This window comes from Chiloscyllium plagiosum, unplaced genomic scaffold, assembly GCF_037043375.1.
Source record: "Chiloscyllium plagiosum isolate Xiang-an unplaced genomic scaffold, Cpla_swu_hap1 HiC_scaffold_11, whole genome shotgun sequence".
Classification (NCBI taxonomy): Eukaryota; Metazoa; Chordata; class Chondrichthyes; order Orectolobiformes; family Hemiscylliidae; genus Chiloscyllium; species Chiloscyllium plagiosum.
Genome location: NW_028270149.1, coordinates 59,566,298 through 59,590,591, shown reverse-complemented (window position 1 = coordinate 59,590,591; position 24,294 = coordinate 59,566,298). Strand labels below are relative to the sequence as shown.

The 24,294-nt window shown below is 39.8% G+C and overlaps 1 protein-coding gene across 1 annotated transcript in view; it reads left to right on the top strand.

Annotated features, from left to right (window-relative positions):
- pof1b (POF1B actin binding protein) overlaps positions 1-24,294 on the top strand; it is an 84,305-nt gene that overhangs the window by 19,560 nt on the left and 40,451 nt on the right. Inside the window, exons 2-5 of the mRNA XM_043704525.2 lie at positions 7,749-7,835; positions 10,296-10,418; positions 12,279-12,395; positions 13,594-13,746. Of these exons, the coding sequence (XP_043560460.1) occupies positions 7,749-7,835; positions 10,296-10,418; positions 12,279-12,395; positions 13,594-13,746 (480 nt within the window). The remainder of the gene's footprint in view (positions 1-7,748; positions 7,836-10,295; positions 10,419-12,278; positions 12,396-13,593; positions 13,747-24,294) is intronic.

The following is a 24,294-nucleotide window of genomic DNA, read 5'->3' as shown; positions in this document are numbered from 1 at the left end:
CAGATTAAACTCCATTTGCCACTTCTCCGCCAATATCTGCAACTGATCTAAATCTCCCTGTATCCTTTGACAACCTCCTACACCATCCATAACGCCACCGATCTTTGTGTCTTCTGCAAACTTACTAAGTCACCCATCTACACCTTCATCCAAGTAGTTTATATATATCATAAACAGCAGAGTATGGATCCCTGCAGAAAACCACTAGTCACAGACGCCCAGCCTGAAAAACACCTTTCTAACGCTACCCCCTGTTTGCCATGGCCAAGCCAATTCTGAATCCATATGGCCAAGTGATTACGGATCTCCTGCATTTTAATCTTCTGGATGAGCCTATCATGAGGGACCTTGTCGAAAGCCTTACTAAAATCCATGTAGACAACGTCCACCACCCTGCCTTCATCGATCACCTTTGTCACCTCCTCAAAAAATGCAACTAAGTTAGTAAGACATGACCATCCTGCATAAAGTCCCTAATTAGGCCATGTTTTTCCAAATGCATGTAAATCCTATCCCTAAGAACTGTCACCAATAACTTCCCAAACACTGATGTGAGACTCACTGGTCTGTAATTTCCTGGATCATCCCTATTTCCCTTCTTGAATGGAGGAACAACATTAGCTACTTGCCAGTCCTCCAGGATCTCTCTGGTGGCTAGTGAGGATACAAAGATCTTGGTCAAGGCCTCAGCAATCTCCTCGCTTGTCTCTCTCAATAACCTGGGGTAGATACCATCAAGCCCTGAGAACTTATCCACCTTAATGCTCTTCAAGAGATCCATACCACTTATCGAGTCATAGTCATAGAGCTGGAAAAAGTAGAAACAGACCCTTCAGCAAACCCATATATGCTGACCAGATATCCTAAGTCAATCTAGTCCCATTTGTCAGCATTTGGCCAATATCACTCGAAACCCTTCTTATTCATATACCCATTCACTGCTGGGTTAGACAGCTGTGCAGGTTTAAGTTTCACTTCCCACTTCCCCTGATTTGGCTCTCTTCCGCCTTTTTAAAAAATGTTGTTGCTTTGATCTCTTTTTGTTTTCTATACAATCAGAAAATTATACAGCATGGAAACAGACCCTTCAATGTTGAATCCCCTACTATTGACATCCTTGTAGTTACCATTGACCAGAAACTGAGCTGGACTTACCATGTAAACACACTTGCCTCAAAATCAGGTCAGTGGCTAAAATTCCAGTGGTAAGTAACTCACCTCCTGACTCTCCAAAGCCTGTGCACCATCTACAAGGCACAAGTGAGAAATCTGATGGAATACTCCCCACTTGCCTTGGTCCAACCGGCAAATCTTTGGATTGTTTGAGGAAACCGGAGCACCCGGAGGAAACCCACGCAGGCACGGAGAATGTGCAAACTGTCTGTGTGGAGTTTGCACGTTCTCTCCGTGTCTGCATGGGTTTCCTCCCACATTCGAAAGATGTGCAGTTTGGGTGAATTGGCCATCCTAAATAGCCCATAGTGTTCAGGGATGTGTCAGTTAGGTGCATTAGTTGGGGTAAATGTGGAGTAATAGGGTAGGGGAGTGGGTCTGGATGGGTTACTCTTCAGAGTGTCAGTGTGGACTTGTTGGGCCGAAGGGCCTGTTTCCACACTGTAGGGAATCTATGATTCTAGTCGCCCAGAAGAAGAATATAAAGGATAGTGAGATTTGTGTGGAGCATGCTAATCTGCATTTTGAGACCAAGAAAACAGAGCTTCAGTGGTGGAGGAGTGAATGCTTGTGAACATGTTACCAATCAAGCGGGCTTTGTTACTGATGCAAATTACTCATTTAGGATCTCACCCACATCTTCAGCCTCCACGCATAAGCTCCCTTCTTTATCCTTAAGTGGTCCTACTTTCTCCCAAGTTATCCATTTGTTTTTAATGTATATTTAGAATACCTTGGGATTCTCTTTAACCTTATTTGTGGAATAATAATCCCTGTGTGTGTGAAGTGAGGAACTTAGCCTTTGAATCTCAAGATGTGGAAACGTTCTTAAAAAGTCTTATGGAATGAAATCATTTTCATTTGCCTTCGTGAAGAAGATCGACGATTGAATCATAGAATAATTTGCAGAAGGTCACGTGGCCCATTAAATCTGTGTTGGATCTCTGCAAGAGCAATTCAGCTAAATCTACACCCTTGTCTTTTTTTCTGCAATTTAGTTTCTCTGCTGATAACTGTTGAATTCTCAATTCTCTTTCAACAGCTAAGATTCAACCTGGCTCCAATGCTGTGGTGGCGCATTCTAGAATCTAGCAGCATGTGTGTTTGGGAAAAAAAGGTTACTCATAATTTAGTTGTTCACTGGATGAGGGTGTAACTGGCTAGGCAATTGACTCATGCTCATGATTAGACTCTTAATTCCATATTTTTTGTTTATTAAATGGAATTCAAATTACACCATCTATTGTGGGAGATTTGAATCCAGCTCCCCAGAATATGACCTGGGTTACTGGATTAATAGCCCACTGATAATATCACTAGGCCATTGCCTCCCCTCATGATTCCTTTGGTTTTTCTTTTGCACTGATAAAGACGAAAGTTCTCAGGGGAAGAGATTACATCATCAATATAGACTGAAATATCCCCACCTTGACAATAGTCATGGTTATTTGTCCCTCCAGCTTCCCACAGTCAGTAATAGAGAGCAGGTTGGTGATTATTAGGTTGATCTAAATCAGTTAAGTACAGACAAATAAAGTGTTCTCTTTCACTTGCTGGGGTGTAGAAGACAGTGAGGGGTGGGGAGGGTTACTAACCAAAGCAAGGGGGCTCACAGGAGTGGTCTTCTCATTTATTGCCTGAGCAGGATAACCTGCTGGGCTTCTGCACCATCCTTGACTTCCTTCCACCAATCTCAGAATTGTGGTTGGGTGGCAATTGGCTATTAACTTACCACCTAGAGGCTTGAATTGAGGTGAGAGCAGATCCTGCCCAATGCCTCATCCACTGCCCCTAAAGTTACAGATGGAGCAGAAGTAAGCAGGTAGGAGTGGGGGATGGGGCGGGGGAGCAAAGGCATCTGAGAAATTGAGCCAGGTAGGCATGATTCACCAGTGAATCGAGAATTTATTTGTAATTGTAGACTTCTGTCCCTAAATAACAAAGCGGCTCTATTCTACACTATTTCCTCAGTCAGACTATTGTAATCTTCAGTCTTGCTGCAGAGCTGAGCACTTAATCTTGGCTAATCTTTCAGTGCTGCACTGGAAAAGGCCATTTTATGGATAATACAGTCATTTATGAATATATGAGATATTAAACCAAACCTAATCTGGCAACTTAGTAGTTATTTAAGACTTTAAGTCCCATCTCTTTCACCAAATCTTTGATTTGGAGATGCCGGTGTTGGACTGGGGTGTGTTCGAACAGATGAAAGCCTCAACAAACAATTAAGGTATTATTCAATGTATAATTTCAGTTACATCACACTGTAAACTTTTGCTATAAATTCTGTGTCTGACAATTGTGTCCTCCATAACCACCTGATAAAGGAGCGTCGCTCTGAAAGTTAGTGCTTCCAAATAAACCTGTTGGACTATAACCTGATGTTGTGTGATTTTTAACCAAATCTTTAGTCATGCATTTTAATAACTCCATGTTTGGCATCACTCTTTGATTACACCTCTGTGTCACATATTGGGATATTTAAATGCACTATTCTGATGCAAGTTGCATTTTCAGTGATGGTTTTTTTTGAAGTTTTTCGCTTGGTTCAATTGTAAGCATTCTTTTGACGTGATCATTACAGTATGGTGTAAGGCCTGCTTCTTGAGCACCTAATCTAATCTGAGACTTAAGTGCAGTACTAAGGAAGTGTTGCATTATCAGAAGAGAACTCTTTCAGATGAAGAATTTAATGGAAGGTTCATCTGTCCTTAAGGGATGTAAAAGATCTCACGGATCCTTCTTATGTGACCTAGCTAACATTCTTCGCTCACTCAAATATCTCCAATAGCTCTTGAGCTCCAAATTTGGCATTCCTGTTGTGTTAAAATTAATAGTTATGATGTAATCAACGATTCCAGAAAATATTTTCCCATGCCTTCGAAACTACGGATTTCTTTAACAGACCACTCCCTTTTAGACTCAAAGGCATTTAAAAAAACAAGTTTTCTTTTAAAATTGCCTGACCACTCCTGTCTGATTTATCATGACTTCTCTTCTGTTCTTGATAACATCCTACACAAAAGTCTTTTATTTTCTCATATCATACATATTCAATGGACCTCTTTGACCCCGTGCCAGTTTAGGTGCATTTCTTGCCAGGTTCTATATACTATGGCTGCTATCTCATAAAAAATTATAGGAATTAAGGGTCAGAAGAAGCCAATAGCATTATCTTAATACTTCAGTCTGTGTTGCCACTCTCTACAGCGTTGAACCAGTATTGCTTGTTACAGACACCTTTTTAACTTCAGTCCTTTGAGGAGAAAGTAACTTTACTTGTGTGCAGAGACTGTGGCTGATGAAATTACAAGTGAATGCCTGGTTGTTCTGAATTGGAAGTTGTCTAGCCAGTTTTCTGTTTCAACTAGGTGTGGAATTCAGCAAATACCTGGGCTTTTAAAATGTACAAACAAGGCTGATTTTTTTTAAAAAACAGAAAGACTGTTGTTTGTGACTATGTAAAACATAACAAATGTCTAGGGTGATGCAATGAGTTCTGTACTTTGATCTCTTTAATCTTGGGAATATTGATGGGAATGAAGTCTTCTCGGTCTATTAAGTGTAAGGGTGGAACTATGTGAAATGAATTTGGACCTGCTCAGTCAAGTCCTCAGTGAGCATGAAGCCACAGTACAGAGCTATCCATAAACCGATCATTCACAGAGTATTGCATGGAAATGGTTGAAGGACTGTTAATAGATTGCAGCTGAAGGTTCTTGCTGCAACAGGATGAAGTAAAAAAAGTGTTGAACATGTGTGAGTTAAGGCTGTGTTCTGTTAGAAATAAGCTTTGCATTGAACTCTTGAACAAATCACTACTCAGAATTGAGCTTCTCAGATACGAGTTAGCAACAGTCCTTAGTAAAGGCTTTGAGGATTCAATTGTAGCCCAAATATAAGCTGCTGATGAACTAAAACACTAAATAACTGAAATAGAAAGAATTGTATTCTTAAAGGAGAATTTAAATAACTAATTTGAATCATTAGATGGGGAAATTTGCTGGAAAAAACGCAGGATAAGATGTGGGAAACGGACTTCATCTTTCCTCAGAGATTCAGTGATCTCTGTGAAACAAGCTTTGATATTTTTATTTGTATATTTGTTTTCCAGTATAAAAACACATCACTGGTTGAGTGAAATAGTTTATTGTTTGATTATAGTTAATACACTCAAATTGGATTATCTAAGTTTGTGATTTTTCTTGTTTGTAATCAATATCAGTCCATAGGACTGAGGTACAAGACCTCAGTTTGAAGTTGAATTTGTGTTGTTAATACTTGAGGAAACCTAACATTAGAGGAATTTATAAATAAATGTATTCGTAATAATATCTCCTTTTGTACTAATTGTCTTTGTAATGTTGCTAACCTGTTTGTTTGTTTGTTTGTTTGACAGTTAGACTTTTAATTGTAATGCTTTTGATAAAATAGTAGTGTCGATAAGAATATATAATAATCTGTCCTCAAGATATGGGTATGTACGCTACACATGTATTATCTGCACCAAGCACACTCCTGACTGAGAGGCAGGTACCCTGGTAGCTTCTATCATGGTTGTTCTTATATCTGCTTGCTATTTCTCCAGTTCTTGATTTCTGGGGAGAGGTATCATGGACTTGCATTGGATTGGAGCCCAGTGTGACCTCACAACAGTTTGCCATTGCCTTTGGCAGGTTGGCTGATTAGGAAACTACTTTACTGTCATCATGTGCCATCAGGAATGTTGGAAGGATCTTTACAGACTGACAATCAGCGCCACATTGCAAACATACCTTCCATGCCCAACAGACTGGAGGCCTGTGCCACAAGGATTGATGCTGGGTCCACTGCTTTTTGTCATTTATGTAAATTAGATTAGATTCCCTACAGTATGTAAACAGGCCCTTTGGCCTAACACGTCCACACCGATCCTCCGAAGAGTAATCCACCCAGACCAATTCCCCTACCCTATATTTACCCCTGACTAATGCACCTAACACTATGGACAATTTAGCATGGCCAATTCATCTGACCTGCACATCTTTGGATTGTGGGAGGAAACCCACGCACACACTGGGAGAATGTGCAAACTCCACACAGTCACCCGAGACAGGCATTGAACCCACGTCCCTGGTGCTGTGAGGAAGCAGTGCTAACCACTGAGCCACCATGCTGCCCCAAATGATTTGGATGTGAACATAGGTATATTTGGATGTGAACATAGGAGTATGCAGATAACACCAAAATTGGAGGTACAGTGGATAGCGAAGGTTATCTCAGAGTACAACAGATGGGCCAATGGGCTGAGGAATGGCAGATGGAGTTTACTTTAGATAAATGTGAGGTGTTGCATTTTGGAAAAGCAAATCTTAGCAGGACTTATACACTTAATAGTAAGGCCCTAGGGAGTGTTGCTGAACAAAGAGACCTTGGAGTGCAGGTTCATAGTTCCTTGAAAGTAGAGTTGCAGGTAGATAGGATAGTGAAGAAGACGTTTGGTATGCTTTCCTTTATTTATCAGAGCATTGAGCATAGGAGTTTGGAGGATATGTTGTGGCTGTACAGGACATTGGTTAGGCCACTTTTGGAATATTGCATGCAATTCTGGTCTCCTTATCAGAAGTATGTTGTGAAACTTGAAAGGGTTCAGAAAAGATTTAGAATACATAGAATACAAGAATGTTGCCAGATTTGGAGGATTTGAGCTATAGGGAGAGGCTAAATAGGCTGGAGCTGTTTTCCCTGGAGCATCAGAGGCTGAGGGGTTACCTTTATAGAGGTCTATAAAACCATGAGGGGCATGGATAGGATAAATGGACAAAGTGTTCTCCCTGGGTGGGCATAGGTTTAGGGTGAGAGGGGAAAGATATTAAAGGGACCTAAGGGGTAACATTTTCACATAGATGGTTGTGCTTGATTGGATTGAGCTGCCAGAGGAGGTTGTGGAGGCTAGTAAAATTACAGCATTTAAAAGACATCTGGATGGATAAGCGGATAGGAAGGGCTTAGAGGGATATGGGCCAAGTTCTGGCAAATGGATCTAGATTAGGTTTGGATATCTGGTCGGCATGGACAAGTTGGACTGAAGGATCTGTTTTTGTGCTGTACATCTATATGACTGTAAGTCCTGGCATGGGACTCGGGGGCTTTTGGCCCAGAGGGAGAGTGCAACCACTGTGCTAAAAGATGTCCTCCTGTATAAGCCATCAAAAAAGTGAGCAAGAATATTCCAAGTCCAAGTCCCATTGTCACCTCTTGTGGACCTCAGTAACCAAAATTACCACCCCCCCCCCCCCCCCCCCCCGGCGTCCCATGCCTAATCCACCACCTACATGCTGACTAACATTGAACTGGCTAAATTGGAAGCTACTAATGTTGAGTGTCGTGCTGAAATTCCATGTTATTGTGCCACTTATCTGCAATTGTCTTTGCTGGTCAATCCTTTTATATCTCAGCTCTAGCTCGTTGTCACAATGTACACTAAATATGATTTTTTTTAAAAAAAAGCACTGATGCCATAATCATTTCAAAGCAGGGTGTTGCCTCGCTGAACAATCTTGGATTTATCTAATGTATATCTTTTTGCATAGGATGGTCAGCAACAATATCGGAAGGTGAACGATATGAATTATGAACAGTCTATCATACGGCAAGGTGGGCTGTCAAACCCCTCAGAGGTATGTGATCAGTTTTTCAAGCATGTCCAGACACAACCTGTTACTAACTAGACATTATTTGTATTATTTTAAAATTTATACAACAGTGTCTGCTTTAATCCTAATTGACTTAATGATAGCCATGTGGAATAATGAAATAAAGTTTAATCTAAAAACAATTCTTATTTGTTCAAGTTTTTATATAATATACTGAGTAGAGAATTTCTATTGCAGTAGTTCCTTCATTAACAATTTTGTATTTATATAACACTTTCAATGTGTTAAAGTATTCCGGTGCAAGCCAAAAACAAAATGTGACACTGTCTTAATATCTTTGTGTGGCTCAGATAAGCAAAGATTTGGTTAAAGAGATAGGTTTTTAAAGAGATTATTTTCATTAAGCAAAGAGAAGTATAAAGAAAGGGACATTTAAGCAGGAAAGTTGAGAGCATTGGGGCCTTGGCAGCTGAAGTCATGGACACCAAACACGAAATGATTAAAATCAAGAGGCCAGAATTAGAGAAACATGGTTATCTGAGGATTATGGGCTTGGAGAAAGGGAGAGGTTAGATCATACACCATTTTAATTTAAGGGTGAGAATTTTAAAGATCAAGCTATTGCTTAATTGGCAGCCAGTCAACAAGCACAGGAATGAATAGGTGAATCGGTTTTAGTGGGAGTTAAGACTTGGACAGCATAGTTTTGGATGATCTCAAATTTACAGAGTTAAACCATTAGTCACTGTTATGGAAGTGGGAAAGTAGATGATATGGAGAAGTTGCTGGAAGCTCAGATCATGGTTAAATATGACACCAAAGTTATAAACATTAGTTGCATATCTTCAATTCTGCTTAAGGGACTGGTTACCCTACAATACGATATTAGACCGAGATGAGTTCTCTGAGATTGTGAGCCATAGCTTCCAAGAGCAAAGCCCACTTTGCATTTTACTTATCAAAGAAATACATGAAACTTTACTTCCCAGTGATTGCCCAGAGGAGAGAATATCTCTTTCTCATAAAATACTGGCTTTAATGCTGTTAAGTTTTTTTTTTTTTGTTCAGTGCTTGAATCCAGAATTATGTTGCCATTTCCATGCCAATATAAATTGTAAATGATTTTCCACCAATGTGAAAGTATAAAAGTATCTGTTACTTCCATGCAATTCCACCTACCTGTTCAATTGTTTGGAGATTATATGGGGAAAGTTATGCAGAGGTGGTGGCCTTGCTCTTCTAGCCTAAAGCTTGCTGGTGAGCCCATTTCCACTTGGCAGGCTGCATCCACCCCATAGCAATCTAACGTCTGTAAGGCTGTTAATTGCATTTGGGCCTCAGCCTGGAAGAGATCCTGTCTCTGACAGCCACTGGTCAATTAAGTTGCCAGGAGGTATCTCGCTGCAGCGCCAGGACAACAAGTTGTTCTCGGTGAAGAGAAGGAGTGGAGCCAAGCACAGAGGTAACCCCAGAGTTTGGCTGGGGTCAGGCTGGCAGACTTCAGCAAAGGGATGGGGGACTAATTTCTGATGGGCAGTGGAAAGCAACATGCTAAATTGAGGATCATAATAAAAGTGAGCTGAAACATTCTATCATTTGTTACATTGACAATGCCTTATAAATGCAGGTTTTTGTTTAGGTATTTAGTGGTTAGTTCTGTCCAGTAGATAGATCTGTCCAAAGAAGTGCCTGTACCTGAATAGGACCATCATTTCTTCCAGGGAAATTTCAGCACCAAGGTAAGTTGGTTAAAGTAGAACAGGCTACAGCAAGGTCCCTTTGTTAACTGATAGATTTCTCAGAGGTTCTGCTCTCTTTGTAGGGCACGCTAAATAAAAGATATCGTGTTGCAGTTTTATTTTTATTCAAACTAATTTTCCATCATATAATTGAGCCTCAGCCTTCAATTACTTTCAGAATTTCATTACCCAGACCATGTGGTTTATTAGCAGGCAGTGAATACCCTAACTGTGAATTCATACTGATGCCATTTGGGAGAATGCCATGGGTGTACTGTGCTGTATACCCACACAGAAAATGGACAACTTTTATTTGATTCAAAATTTAGATTTATAACTAATCTGTCTTCAAAACAAAATGTTGAACCATTCGCTTAACTAATTTGGAGTCACTGTTATGCTTTTGATATTATCATGGAGTTACACATGCATAAAAGTACAAGAAGAGGTATTATTTCTAGTGAAACCTATCCTGCTGATATGTTTTGAATCATTCTATGTACTGTAGGCCAATAGATTGGTTATTAATGATTTGTGACAGTTTTAAAGATGTGAAACGTGCTTTTAAATGCAAATTTTCTCTTTCCTTTGACTTTTTTTTCTTCTTTTGATTGGATGATGCGTGATGGTGTGTCCATGACTGAGCTGCTAAAGCCCCATGCCGTGCTGTGCTGTCAGCACCATCACCGAGGTCTAGTTCTTCATTTTAAAATCTTATCTACATTGCTATTTGTTTCTGGTGCAGATACAGAACAGACAGCATCAATATGTACTCGCTCAAAGCATGAAAGGATTAAATATTCCCAAAGATTCAGAAGTTATAGTGCATAAAACCTATGTGACATTTGAGCCTAACACTCCTACACAGGTAAGATTGATCATAATGTGATTGTCCATTTAATTACCATGCTGGCACAGAACCTATTAATACCTTTATCATTCTCCTGGAAATAGTAGAACAATAACATAATAATTTTCAATATTTGTTTCTTCCATTCATTTGTATCTTTTATAATAAAATGAAATAATTAAATTAGTTTTGTTGTCGCTATGTTGTTCTTACATGGATTGATCTATTTAAAATTGTCCTTTGAATTGTTTGTACTCATTCCTCTGAATGGGTTGCACTTTGTTGCATTCAGCTGTAAGACTGAAGTCAATCTATCTTTCTTCCCCACTTTCACACACCTGCAAGCAACCCATGACCCAACAACACTCATGATTTTTGTAAATTTATTTTGTTATTGAGATAAAGTATGAATAAAAGTTCTTTTAGAATGGACACAATCTAGTGTACCAAAGAACAATAGACAAAGATTATAGCCAACTTTGCTAAAGAGAAAATGCCCTTATAGTATATTGTTGTTGTCAAAATTATAGCATGTGTTCTTATTATGGCATCAAGTATAAACACTTCGGTCAATCAATATTTAGTCTTTTCTTCAACAGGTTCATAAACTAATTGCAGTTCACATGGCTATTAAGATTTTAATGAAGAAACCTGATGAAGGAAATTGCCATTAAAACACATGTTATTCAATACAAAAATATAGGCAAACATCTTTGTATCTGTGATCAGTTTTTATCATGTTAAAGAAGTTGTATAGTCTATTTATAGCTTTTAGTAATCAGAAGGTGTAAATTCACAAAGTTCTGTTCAGTGAATTAAGGGTACAGATGGTTCCTACTTTTAACTTTCAGACAAGTGAAGTTTGAAAATACTGTGAAAAATGGTGCAGTATGGATAACCTACTAAATTATAGCTTTGGACACAATAGAGCACCTTTATTGACCTGACAGAATGGATCACTTGTCAATTGGAAAACCCAATAGCTAAACCAGCCAAATTTTAGAATTGGGTTGGGAATCCATTCTATCATATATTACCATGTAGGTGACGAATGAGGAAATTATCTGAATTTTAAATAAAAGTTTGAAGAAGTTGAAATTTCCATCTCCTCTCTGCTGAACTGGATTGGCATGAGTTCAAAGTGAACCTTGGTATCTAGAAGTGGTGAAAATTGTCAGCAGCCATAACTCTAATGTTCAGCATGATAAAAAGTTAGGAATTATCAACTCCTATCTTCCCTAAGCCTGTCCTTCAGCTACAAGTCAAGACTACAATGGAATACTCCCCAGTTGCCTAGGTGGATGCATCTCCAACAATATTTAAGAAACTCAGTATCATCCAGGACAATGAAGTCTGTTTGCTTGGCAGCCATCCACTACCTTCACAATTCACTCTTTCACCACAGATCTACAGTAGCAGCTGTGTGTCCCATCTACAAGATGCATTGCAGCAGCTAATCAAAGCTCCTTAGACAATATTTTTTAAACTTTCTAAACCCATGAATCTACCACCTAGAAAAGCAAGGGCAAAAGATGCATGGGAACACTCCCACTTGTAAGAATCCCCTCCCTCCCAAACCAAGCCACACACCATCCTGTCTTGGAACAGTATTGCTGTTCCTTCACTATTGCTATTCCTTTACAGTTAGTGTTAAAATTCTAGAAGTCTCTTTCTGAAAGTATTGTGTCCCTGATGCATGGCACTGGTTTATCAAGGCAGCTCAGTGTCACCATCAAGAGCAAGAGTTAATTGCTGAAATTGAATTTGGAATATTCATTAATACTAATTTCAAGAGGTGGATGTTGTATGCAGTGGTAAGATCTGATTTTTGAATGGGCTAATGAGGTCAAGGCTAATTGGCACACGTTTCTATTATAGGCATACAACACCACAAAGGATCTCCAATGGTATCAGCACACACAAAACTCTCAAACTAACTGGGATATTCAATACAATCAAGACTCCATAAAAAATGTTCAACAACAACCTGTCCAGGTATTGATATTGCAAATTTTCATATTTGTCATTTGGCCAATAATTCTAATAAAGATTAAAAGCGACTTTCATTGTTTATCACAATATTTACATGACTAAATTGTACACCATCAGCATTGAATGGAATACGGGGTAATATATAGTTGAATAGGTGCACTGTTTAATTCTTGTAGGAATGGATTTTTGCAGGACACCCTGGTTTCCACCATCCTGTTACCTAAAATGTTCTGGGCAGGGGTGGGTGTTGGGAGGGAATGTGGGTGGGGGAATGGGAGTCAGACCGCAATCCTTATGGCTGTCCCACAGCAAATTAATGCTGGGAGCAGCGAAAATTGATTTAAGGCAAGACCTCCATCTATTTCTCAGGAATAGGTCCCATCTTGGAGAACTGCCAAACAATTGTATTGTCCAACACTGGGAATGGGAAACGTAGTTCAAATGGGGTAAGTCCTGTAAAGACGTAATTTCAGCTGCCTGGTATCTGCTTGTGCATCTAAAATTGTCAGACTTCCCATGTGCTTTGGGATGTGCCAAACCACAACCAACTATTTCCCCCCAGCTCCCAATGGTGGGACAAGGAAGTGAAAAGTTGTCACAGATACCTTTTCATTTCAAGAGGTAGGCCTGGAGTTTTCTGTTCTTTATTAAACTTATTTCAGCTCTGAAGTAAGGACAAATGACCTCCGCTTTCTGCAAGGTAATATAATGAAGTCAATGCATTAAACCTTTAATTTTCATTATTTCTTTAAAATATGGGTTGGGCCTTCACTCTGTTTTCCAAAAATTCAGATGATGATACCGAAAGGTTGCATGCAGTCTACTTCAATGTCACATGCTACCTGATGTGGCATAATTTGCATAGTGTTGGCTTAAATGATTTGAAGAGAGTTTTTGTATCCATTTCAATATCTCTTCAGCAAATATGATATTGTCTGAACTTCGATTTGAAATGGGAAAGAGTATTCATGTTGTTTGAAGTTATGAGATTCAAACTTATTTATATTATTACAATAAAACTATTTTCTTAAATGTTATTGAAAAGCTATTTGAACAATTTATGAATTGGAAGATCAAAATTAGAACCCAATAAATGAAGTGTGAAGTAATAAGATTGATCTGTCCAGTGACTACTAACATGACATCTCCATAGAGAAGCTTGGCGAAGGAGAATTTAAGATTTAACTAGTTTGTATTGCAGGTCTTAAGCTCTCCGAGTGAATACACGGGCTTTCGGAGCACACGAAGTTCTGTCACTTCCCAAGAATATGAAGATACCCATTTGAGAAGCTCTGCAGGTTCAGAATCTCGGAGTCCTGTACCAGCCAGGCTGCGGAGTCCTCAAGCAGCTCAGGTACTATGCTTGAATAGAAATCCACATTTGTTAGTCATCTGTCTCATGTTGCAGTGTTAGATTGAAAAAAAAAGTAGCTAAAATTTTATAACTCATATCAGAAAAAGGTTTATTTATTAAACTATAAACAGAAATAAAATGAGAGGATAATTTAAGCCGTTCATTTGACTCCTCATCAGCAGTGTACTTGGTAGGAAAGTATTTATGGTGATGTTTTATAGTTACAACAACCATTATTAAGGTTGGTTGTTGTGCTACCTTACATGAAGTCTAACTGTGATCCAGCGAATAATTGAATTCAGGTAGCAAAGGAACATCTTTATCTTGTAAGGCATTCTCAGTGATCTGAAGTCTTCAGATTTTATTACAGTCAAATGAAAATGTATGACTTTCAATTGATTATGTCTGAGATAGCAAATGCCATCTGCAATTGGATTTATCTGCCCCAACTGCAGATCTTACTTGAGATTGGTCACCCCGATGAGAGATTCTTCCCTGGTGGTTTGGGGATTCCAGGGCTGAAATTGCCACTGTTCTTGTGTATTTTGAGCTCTGATTGGGAACAAAAGTCATTTCTTTTTATTGTAAAAAGAGAGATTGTGTAGAACGTTTAATCCTGAGATTGGACAGATGACTTAATTACACTTTTAGAGTCATAGAGACGTACAGCATGGAAACAGACCTTTCGGTCCAACCCATCCATGCCGATCAGATATCCCAACCCAATCTAGTCCCACGTGCCAGCACCCAGCCCATATCCCTCCACACCCTTCCTATTCATATACCGATCCAAATGCCTCTTAAATATTGCAATTGTACCAGTCTCCACCACACCCCCTGGCACATCATTCCATACACATACCACCCTCTGTGTGAAAAAGTTGCCCCGTAGGTCTCTTTTATATCTTTCCTCTCTCACCCTAAACCTATGCCCTCTAGTTCTGGACTCCCCAATCCCATCCCATTACCCTATTCATGCCCCTCATAATTTTGTAAACCTCTGTAAGGTCACCCCTCCGCCTCCGACACTCCAGGGAAAACAGCCCCAGCCTATTCAACCTCTCCCTATAGCTCAAATCCTCCAACCCTGGCAACATTCTTTTGAATATTTTCTGAACCCTTTCAAGTTTCACAACATCTTTCTGATAGGAAGGAGACCAGAATTGCATGCAATATTCCAACAGTGGCCTAACCAATGTCCTGTACAGCCGCAACATGAACTCCCAACTCCTGTACTCAATACTCTAACCAATAAAGGAAAGCATACCAAATGCCTTCTTCACTATCCTATCTACTTGAAAGTGGAGTTGCAGGGAGTTATGAACCTGCACTCCAAGGTCTCTTTGTTCAGCAACACTCCCTAGGATCTTAACATTAGGTGTATACGACCTGTTAAGATTTGCTTTCCCAAGATGTAGCACCTCGCCTTTATCTGAATTAAACTCCATCTGCCACTTCTCAGCCCATTGGCCCATCTGGTCCAGATCCTGTTGTAATCTGAGGTAACCCTCTTCGCTGTCCACTACACCTCCAATTTTGGTGTTATCTGCAAATTTACTAACTGTACCTCTTATGCTTGCATCCAAATCATTTATGTAAATGACAAAAAGTAGAGGACCCAGCACCGAGCCTTGTGGCACTCCACTGGTCACAGGCCTCCAGTCTGAAAAACAACCCTCCACCATCACCCTCTGTCTTCTACTTTTGAACCAGTTCTGTATCCAAATGGCTAGTTCTCCCTGTATTCCATGAGATCTAACCTTACTAATCAGTCTCCCATGGGGAACCTTGTTGAACACCTTACTGAAGTTCATATAGATCACATCTACTGCTCTGCCTTTATCAATCCTCTTTGTTACTTCTTCAAAAAACTCAATCAAGTTTGTGAGACATGATTTCCCATGCACAAAGCCATGTTGACTATCCCTAATCAGTCCTTGTCTTTCCAAATACATGTAGATCCTGTCCCTCAGGATTCCCTCCAGCAACATACTGACTGGCCTATAGTTCCCTGGCTTGTCCTTACCACCCTTCTTAAACAGTGGCACCATGTTTGCCAATCTCTAGTCTTCTGGCACCTCACCTGTGACTATCGATGATACAAATATCTCAGCAAGAGGCCAGCAATCACTTCTCTAGCTTCCCATAGAGTTCTAGGGTACACCTGATCAGGTCCTGGGGATTTATCCACCTTTACCCATTTCAAGACATCCAGCACTTTCTCCTCTGTAATCTGGACATTTTGCAAGATATCACCATCTGTTTCCCTACAGTCTGTATCTTCCATATCCTTTTCCACAGTAAATGCTGATACAAAATATTCATTTAGTATCTCCCCCATTTTCTGCGACTGCACACAAAGGCCGCCTTGCTGATCTTTGATGGGCCCTATTGTCTCCCTAGTTACCCTTTTGTCCTTAATATATTTATAAAAACCCTTTGGATTCTCCTTAATTCTATTTGCCAAAGCTATCTCAAGCCCCCTTTTTGCCCTCCTGATTTCCCTCTTAAGTATACTCCTACTTCTTTTATATTCTTCTAAGGAGTCACTTGATCTATCCTGTATATACCTTACAAATGCTTCCTTCTTTTTCTTACCAAACCCTCAATTTCTTTAGTCATCCAGCATTCCCTATACCTACCAGCCTTTCCTTTCACCCTGACAGGAATATACTTTCTCTGGATTCTCGTTATCTCATTTCTGAAGGCTTCTCATTTTACAGCCGTCCCTTTATCTGCGAACATCTGCCTCCAATCAACTTACGAAAGTTCGTGCCTAATACCGTAAAAATTGGCCTTTCTCCAATTTAGAACTTCAACTTTTCGATCTGGTCTATCCTTTTCCATCACTATTTTAAGTCTAATAGAATTATGATCGCTGGCTCCAAAGTGCTCCCCCACTGACACCTCAGTCACCTGCCCTGCCTTATTTCCCAATAGTAGGTCATGTTTTGCACCTTCTCAGTACATCCACATACTGGTAAAAACAATGACTGCAGATGCTGGGAACTAGATTCTGGATTAGTGGTGCTGGAAAAGCACAGCAGTTCAGACAGTATCTGAGGAGCAGTAAAATCAACGTTTTGGGCAAAAGTCCTTCATCAGGAGCCCTTCTCTAGTAGGTACATCCATATACTGAATCAGAAAATTGTCTTGTACACAGTTAACAAATTCCTCTCCATCTAAACCCTTAACACTATGGCAGTCCCAGTCTATGTTTGGAAGTTAAAATCCCCTACCATAACCACCCTATTATTCTTACAGTTTGTTTCTCAATTTCCCTCTGACTATTAGGGGGTCTATAATACAATCCCAATAAGGTGATCATCCCTTTCTTATTTCTCAGTTCCACCCAAATAACTTCCCTGGATGTATTTCTTGGATATCCTCCCTCAGCACAGCTGTAATGCTATCCCTTATCAAAAACGCCACACCCTTTCCTCTCTTGCCTCCACTTCTGTCCTTCCTGTAGCATTTGTATCCTGGAACATTAAGCTGCCAGTCCTGCCAATCCCTGAGCCATGTTTCTGTAATTGCTATGATATCCCAGTCCCATGTTCCTAACCATGCCCTGAGTTCACCTGCCTTCCCTGTTAGGCCCCTTGCATTGAAATAAATGCAGTTTAATTTGTTAGTCCTACCTTGTCCCTGACTGTTTGACTCATTTCTGTTCTTAGCTGTACCAGTCAGTCTTTCTTCACTATCTCCCTGGGTCTCTTTTCCACACGCTTCCCCCCTCCGCCCCCTTACTAGCAGCTCCCGAGCAGTTCTAGCAAATTTCCCTGCCAGTATATTGGTCTCCTTCCAATTTAGGTGCAATCCGTCCTTCTTGTACAGGTCACTTCTACTCCAAAAGAGATTCCAATGATCCAAAAATGTGAATCCTTCTCACATACTCAGCCATGCATTCATCTGCTCTATCCTCCTATTCCTGCCCTCACTAGCTCATAGCAACGGGAGTAATCCAGATGATACTACTCTCAAGGACCTCCTTTTTAAGTTTCTGCCTAACTTTCTGTAATCTCCCTTCAGAATCTCAACCTTTTCCCTTGCTATGTCGTTGGTTCCAATGTGGACAATGACCTCCTGCTGGCTCCTTTCCCCTGTGAGAACATTCTGCACCCTCTCTGAGACATCCTTGATCCTGGCACCAGGGAAACAACACACCATTCTGCTTTTTCGCTGCTGGCCACAGAAACATCTGTCTGTACCTTGGACTAGAGAATCCCCTAACACAATTGATCTCTTAGAACCCAACGTACCCCCGTTGCATTAGAGCCAGTCTCAATACCAGAAACTTGGCTGTTCATGCTACGTTCCCCTGAGAATCCAGCATACCTGTTTGAAATGGGTATATCCACAAAGGACTCCTGCACTAGCTGCCTACCTCTCTTACCTTTCCTGGAGTTAACCCATCTATGTGACTGTATCTGAGACTCCCCCAACCCCCCCCCGTTCCTATAACTGCCATCCATCACATACTGTTGCAAATTCCTTATTGCTTCTAACTGTCTCTCCAACCGATCCATTCGATTTGATAAGATTCGCATCCAAGAGCATTTATGGCAGGTATAATCCACAGTAACCATTAAACTCTCTTTAAACTCCCCCATCTAACAAGAAGTATATATCACTCTATTAAAGAGCATTTTTGCTCCTTCACAATTTATACACCCAGAAATTAACACCGTCTTATTCCTCTACAAACACTGTGCCAGGTTAAATTAATAGTTATGGCTTATATTTTAAGTTTAATCAAGAGACATATCTCCAAAAACATTTAATCAAGAAAGAACCCACTAATCACTACTGCAGATTCTCTGTAGGCCACATTTAAAACAATGATTAACTTATCTAATTCTGTGCTGTGAACTTTGCCCAACAGTTCCTCCAAGATCAGTTGTGAATTTCACTGTTTGTTAATTTTCCCAGATGCCCTCCGATGTCCAACGATACTTGTAACAATGAAACGTTTTAGCTTGTAAGACATTCTCCATAAACCTTCGCAGAGCTCTTATCTAATATATAAAAGGAAGATTAATAATAATATAAGGAAAACATTTATAATTAGTTGTTATGTGAGGGATCCACATTCTTCAGCAATTGAGAACAGGCATCTAAATGTGAAAAGCAAGTTAAATTTTCAACTATAAACTATCATTGGCCAACTGTGTGTCTGTCACTCTTAAGCATGTTAAGTTGGTATTGGGAGCTTACTATATCGGACTGTTACAGAAAATGATGAGGCATAAACACATTTCTGGATATTTATACATTTTCAGGAATATGGGACAATATGCTCACCTTCATAGTCCTTGCCTGACTCAGCAGGAAAATCAACAGATCTTAGACTGTTCTTATAAAGGCCTGAGAGTTGGTTTTTATATTTGTACCAAAGCAGATTAAACTTTTCTCATAATAATCGAAACATGCTGCTCAGAATCTGCTAGGTCAGGATAATGTCCTCCGTAAGGAGAATTTTAACCTGTAATACAATGCATCGCATCGATGGTTAGGAAAATTCTGGAGATAAAGTTAAAGGGTTAATGACGATTAGATATCATCTACACAAGATCTTATCCTAACTGTTCTGCTGTTCATATATCTTATACTCAAGGACTATGAAGAAGGCTAACAGCATGCTGGCCTTCATAACAAGAGGGATTGAGTATAGAAGCAAAGAGGTTCTTCTGCAGCTGTACAGGGCCCTGGTGAGACCACACCTGGAGTACTGTGTGCAGTTCTGGTCTCCAAATTTGAGGAAAGACAATCTGGCTATTGAGGGAGTGCAGCGTAGGTTCACGAGGTCAATTCCTGGAATGGCAGAACTAGCTTACGCTGAAAGATTGGAGCGACTGGGCTTGTATACCCTTGAGTTTAGAAGACTGAGAGGGGATCTGATTGAGACATACAAGATTATTAAAGGATTGGACACTCTGGAGGCAGGAAACGTTTCCGCTGATGGGTGAGTACCGAACCAGAGGACACAGTTTAAAAATACGGGGTAGACCATTTAGGACAGAGATGAGGAGAAACGTCTTCACCCAGAGAGTGGTAGCTGTGTGGAATGCTCTGCCCCAGAGGGCAGTGGAGGCCCAGTCTCTGGATTCATTTAAGAAAGAGTTGGATAGAGCTCTCAAGGATAGTGGAATCAAGGGTTATGGAGATAAGGCAGGAACAGGATACTGATTAAAGATGATCAGCCATGATCATATTGAATGGTGGTGCACGCTGGAAGGGCAGAATGGCCTACTCCTGCACCTATTGTCTATTGTCTATTGCTCCTTAAAATGGAAAATGTCAGTTCTGAGAAAAAGAACATGTATTTTATTTTTGTGCATTGAGTCTCCAAGATCTTAATATATTTTAGATTAGATTACTTACAGCGTGGAAACAGGCCTTTGGCCCAACAAGTCCACACTGACCCGCCGAAGCGCAACCCACCCAGACCCATTCCCCTACATTTACTCTTTCACCTAACACTACGGACAATTTAGCATGGCCAATTCACCTAACCTGCACATTTTTGGATTGTGGGAGGAAACCTGAGCACCTGGTGGAAACCCACGCAGACACGGGGAGAATGTGCAAACTCCACGCAGAGAGTCGCCTGAGGCGGGAATTGAACTCTGGTCTCTGGTGCTGTGAGGCAACAGTGCCACCGTGCTGCCCCTAATCTTGTGATTCAATGGCTGGAATCCCCCCCCCTCTGAACCAGAAGCTTTGAGTTTGAATCCCAAGCTAGGATTTAATTGCCAAGGAACATGTGTTCATAAAGCAGCCAAGAGTCTGTGAATCAACCTATAAATATAGGCATATGGGAAGAATGGGAGAGAGTCATGCCAGCCCTGTAATGGAAAGAACATTGGGCCCTTTACCATTCCTACCTATTTCTCTGGGTGATATATTTGTAATTGTGCATTTAGCCACACAACTCAGATTCTGAATGAACTGTACTTTATCATCACCATCAACATTTCAAACTGCAGTATAAGGTATGATATGCTCAGGTATGTCTTCTTCAAATGAAATGAGTAAAGGCAAGAATGAATGAGGTAATGACAGTCCAACAGCACTGGACAAGATGGAACAACCGATGGAGAAGATTGATATGGTCAATTAAGAGAAATATCAAGGAAGATTATGCACTATTGTCACATTTTCAGAAGAGAATGTCACTTGCAACATTGATATTGTTTCAGTGTGGTTTGAGGGTCAAAGGCTGGAGCGGAAGGTTCAGCTGTATTAGTGCAGGAGATGGATTTGAAGATTGAAGGTAATAACACAAGAAAATTGAAGATGAAAAGAAGATAGGGCTGTAGTTAATGTAGAGGGTGGATTTCAGTTTTGAAAGGAAGATTTGTGAAAGATGGTAGAAGTGTTAAATGCTTTTCTCATGGTTTGAATGAATTAAATTAATATTTAAATTATCTTGTGTCAAAATTGACTTATGCTTCAATAAAAGCAAAATAATGCAAATCTAAATAAAAAGGAAATGCCAGCGAAACTCAGCAGGTCTGACAGCATCTGCGGAGAGAAAAACGAAGTCAACATTTTGAGTTCAATATGACTGTTCTTCAACAGGGTCATGGTTGACTTGAAACATTGACACGGTTTCTTTCTCTACAAATGCTGCCAGACCTGAGAGGTTTCTCAAGCACTTGTTGTTTAGACTTAAGTTTCATTACTTTTCCATTTAGTCCATTTTGTTTGCATTTAGAATTTGAGTCTGGAGAAAAGTAGATTCAGTTTTTTAATGAGTGTTATCTGAGGAGGTTGGTCCAGCTGTGCTTTGGGAAAGATTGCTAACGTAAGTATTGTTGCAACAATTTGGAGGATATGGCTGAGTTTGCGAAAATGTGGCTGAGATCAGCTATTGTAGCTGTTGTGAAGATGTAATGATGTAACTTGCCTAGCAGTTGTACGTAAGACTAAATGACCTCTAGAGTAATTATTAGTACTGCACAAAAAAAATGTAGAGTCTAATGAAGCTTGCTAGAACAGATAATGTGATAGTAGACCATAGGAGGATTTGCATCAGAATCCCAATGGCAGGAAAACATATTTTAATCAAATGCATGCGTGGAAGTTTGAGAGGCTGCAAAAATAAATCTGCAAAGGACAGGAAGATCACTAAAACACTTGTGAAGTTTGTTGAGCTGCATTTGCATCCTTTCACATGAGATAGATGAAGCCTTGCAAATCAAATGGGAGATGCTTGGATCTGATTTCTATGAAAGTGAGTTCCAGGCAAGAGGAGTAGGATGAGCAAAAATCTGAGAAGGGACGGCTCAGATTTGCTAAGGGAAAGAGCTTCATAGAGGAAGCTCTGAGCTGAGCTGAGCTGAAGCCAGAAAGGGACAGCAGAGATCTCAGAAAATCCAAAACAGGGCCAGTATGCTGAGGTCCATCTCTTAGTATTGAAGAGCACTAGAAAATGAGATCATCTAGCTAGTCTGCTGCACACTCGTGCTGAAGGACATGTGCAATGAAACACTGTCTGTAATGTTGGCATTTTCACTTCAGTGCACCCTGTAATGTAATTGAACTAGCCCTATGTGTCACTTCAGCTAAGAGGCTAGCTGCAGTGTGATCGCATTTGGCCTGGCCCTTCCAGCTTCCTAGTCTGTCAACAGGATCTGCGACTTCTTTATTAAATTCCACCTAATAAGTTCACAATTTATTGTTTTGTCAATCAAATTGCACAGTAATTGATTCCTCAATTTTAAATATCAATTCTGCAACTTATGGAGTATTAACTCATATTTAGACTAAAATGGACCGATTTTCAATAAACAATCCATTCAAAATAATTGAAGCTTGGTTGGGATTCAGCTCAGGTTTCTGGTCAAGTCCATGCCAGATTGATTCTTTAGTGAAGTAATAAATTCACTGCTATTTGGATATTATTTCATTTTAATAATATGAAATGCATCATTCAAATGCCACTTTTCCATGCTATATATCTCTTCTGACAACTTTTAAGACATTAGTATCTGATTACAAAATTACAATAATATCTTTACAAAATTTACATATCTTTACAGTAATTGTAACCTGTTTTTTTGAATATATCTGTCTGATGATTACTAAAAGTTACAGACAAAGGAAGTGCTCAGTTGGTACTCAATTGACCAATCTCAAAGAGGGTGGCAGTGGAATGTGTTACCATTGACCAAAGTGCTCCCAGGTTAGTGAAGGAAAACCGATCAAGATTATTTCTGTAGTTGCTATCTGGCAACTTGTAGTAGAAGTGAATACATAGATGTCAAATGAAAGATTCACAGTCCAGATATTTACATGAGTTGTGACCATTTGGGTAAGTCGCAAAGGAATGTATGGCGCCTCACCTTGTTCGCCTCACTGGGATAATGCAGAGAAAATTAATCTTGGGAACAACACACTAGGTTTGCATGTATGTCACCAAATTATTTTCAGTCTTTGCTGAATTTTCTGCAGAAGATATTAAGTAAATTATAAAGATTGTGATGATATGGAAATGATGGTGTTGGATTGGGGTGTACAAAGTTAAAAATCACACAACACCGGGTTATAGTCCAACAGGTTTAATTAGAAGCACACTAGCTTTTGGAGCGCTGCTCCTTACAACTACCTCATGAAGAATGTTTTTTTAACTTTTTATAAAGATTGTGGACAGTGAATTTGAAAATGACCCCTAATGTCAGAGGAACTAAAAAGTTATTTTAACAGTGACAGGTGGGACTCGGATGTGGATTACCTTCTCCCATTTCCTGCGTATTCCCTCATTGCTAATAGGTAGGTGGGTTTGGTGTGTTATTCTCACAGCAGCACCATTTGAAGTTAACACAAAGTTGGAATAGGCCCAATTTTTTTTTATTGTTCCAAGAGTATTAATGCAGAGTGTGGGAATCATGAATTTACAGAAGTATAAACATTTCAGAAGGATGAAAAGGTTTGTTTAAGTGCTATAATCTAAATTTATTTAAATCCCATTTAAACATGAAAATAACACTGTTGCTGTCAGAGTAAATGAGCAGGTATTTGCTGCTTAAGTGTTGATTAACAAGCCATCTGGAGTAATATAGCAAAAAACCTGTCAGCCATATATTTCTGCAGTTTCTATAGACTTCATTGGTGACTTCTCTGAAAGGGCTGTTATTAATGCTGGGCTTATTATGAATGCTGGCAGAATTTCAAAAGCTCTAACATCACTTAACTCAGCAGGCGGTATGAGTTCACATTTTAATTGATAGTTTTAAGGCGCTATTAAATGATTAGTTGTCTTTGAAGTTGTTTGCTTTTTTAACAGATTGACACGAGGGGATTTAAAATTTTGAATGCATTTTGTAACAGATTTTTTCAGTATCAGACTTGTACGAAGGAGAACTCTGTTAAATTGTTAGATGTTTTTCCTTATTTTGTGAAGGCCTACCTATAGTAGATACTGAGTGAGTAACTGTGAAGGTTACAGAGTGGTGCCCTGGGGATATAAGGGGCATGAAATGGCAAGGATATATGGACAATGGCACAGAAGTAGGAGGGTACATGGGTCTGGGTGGAGAGTAA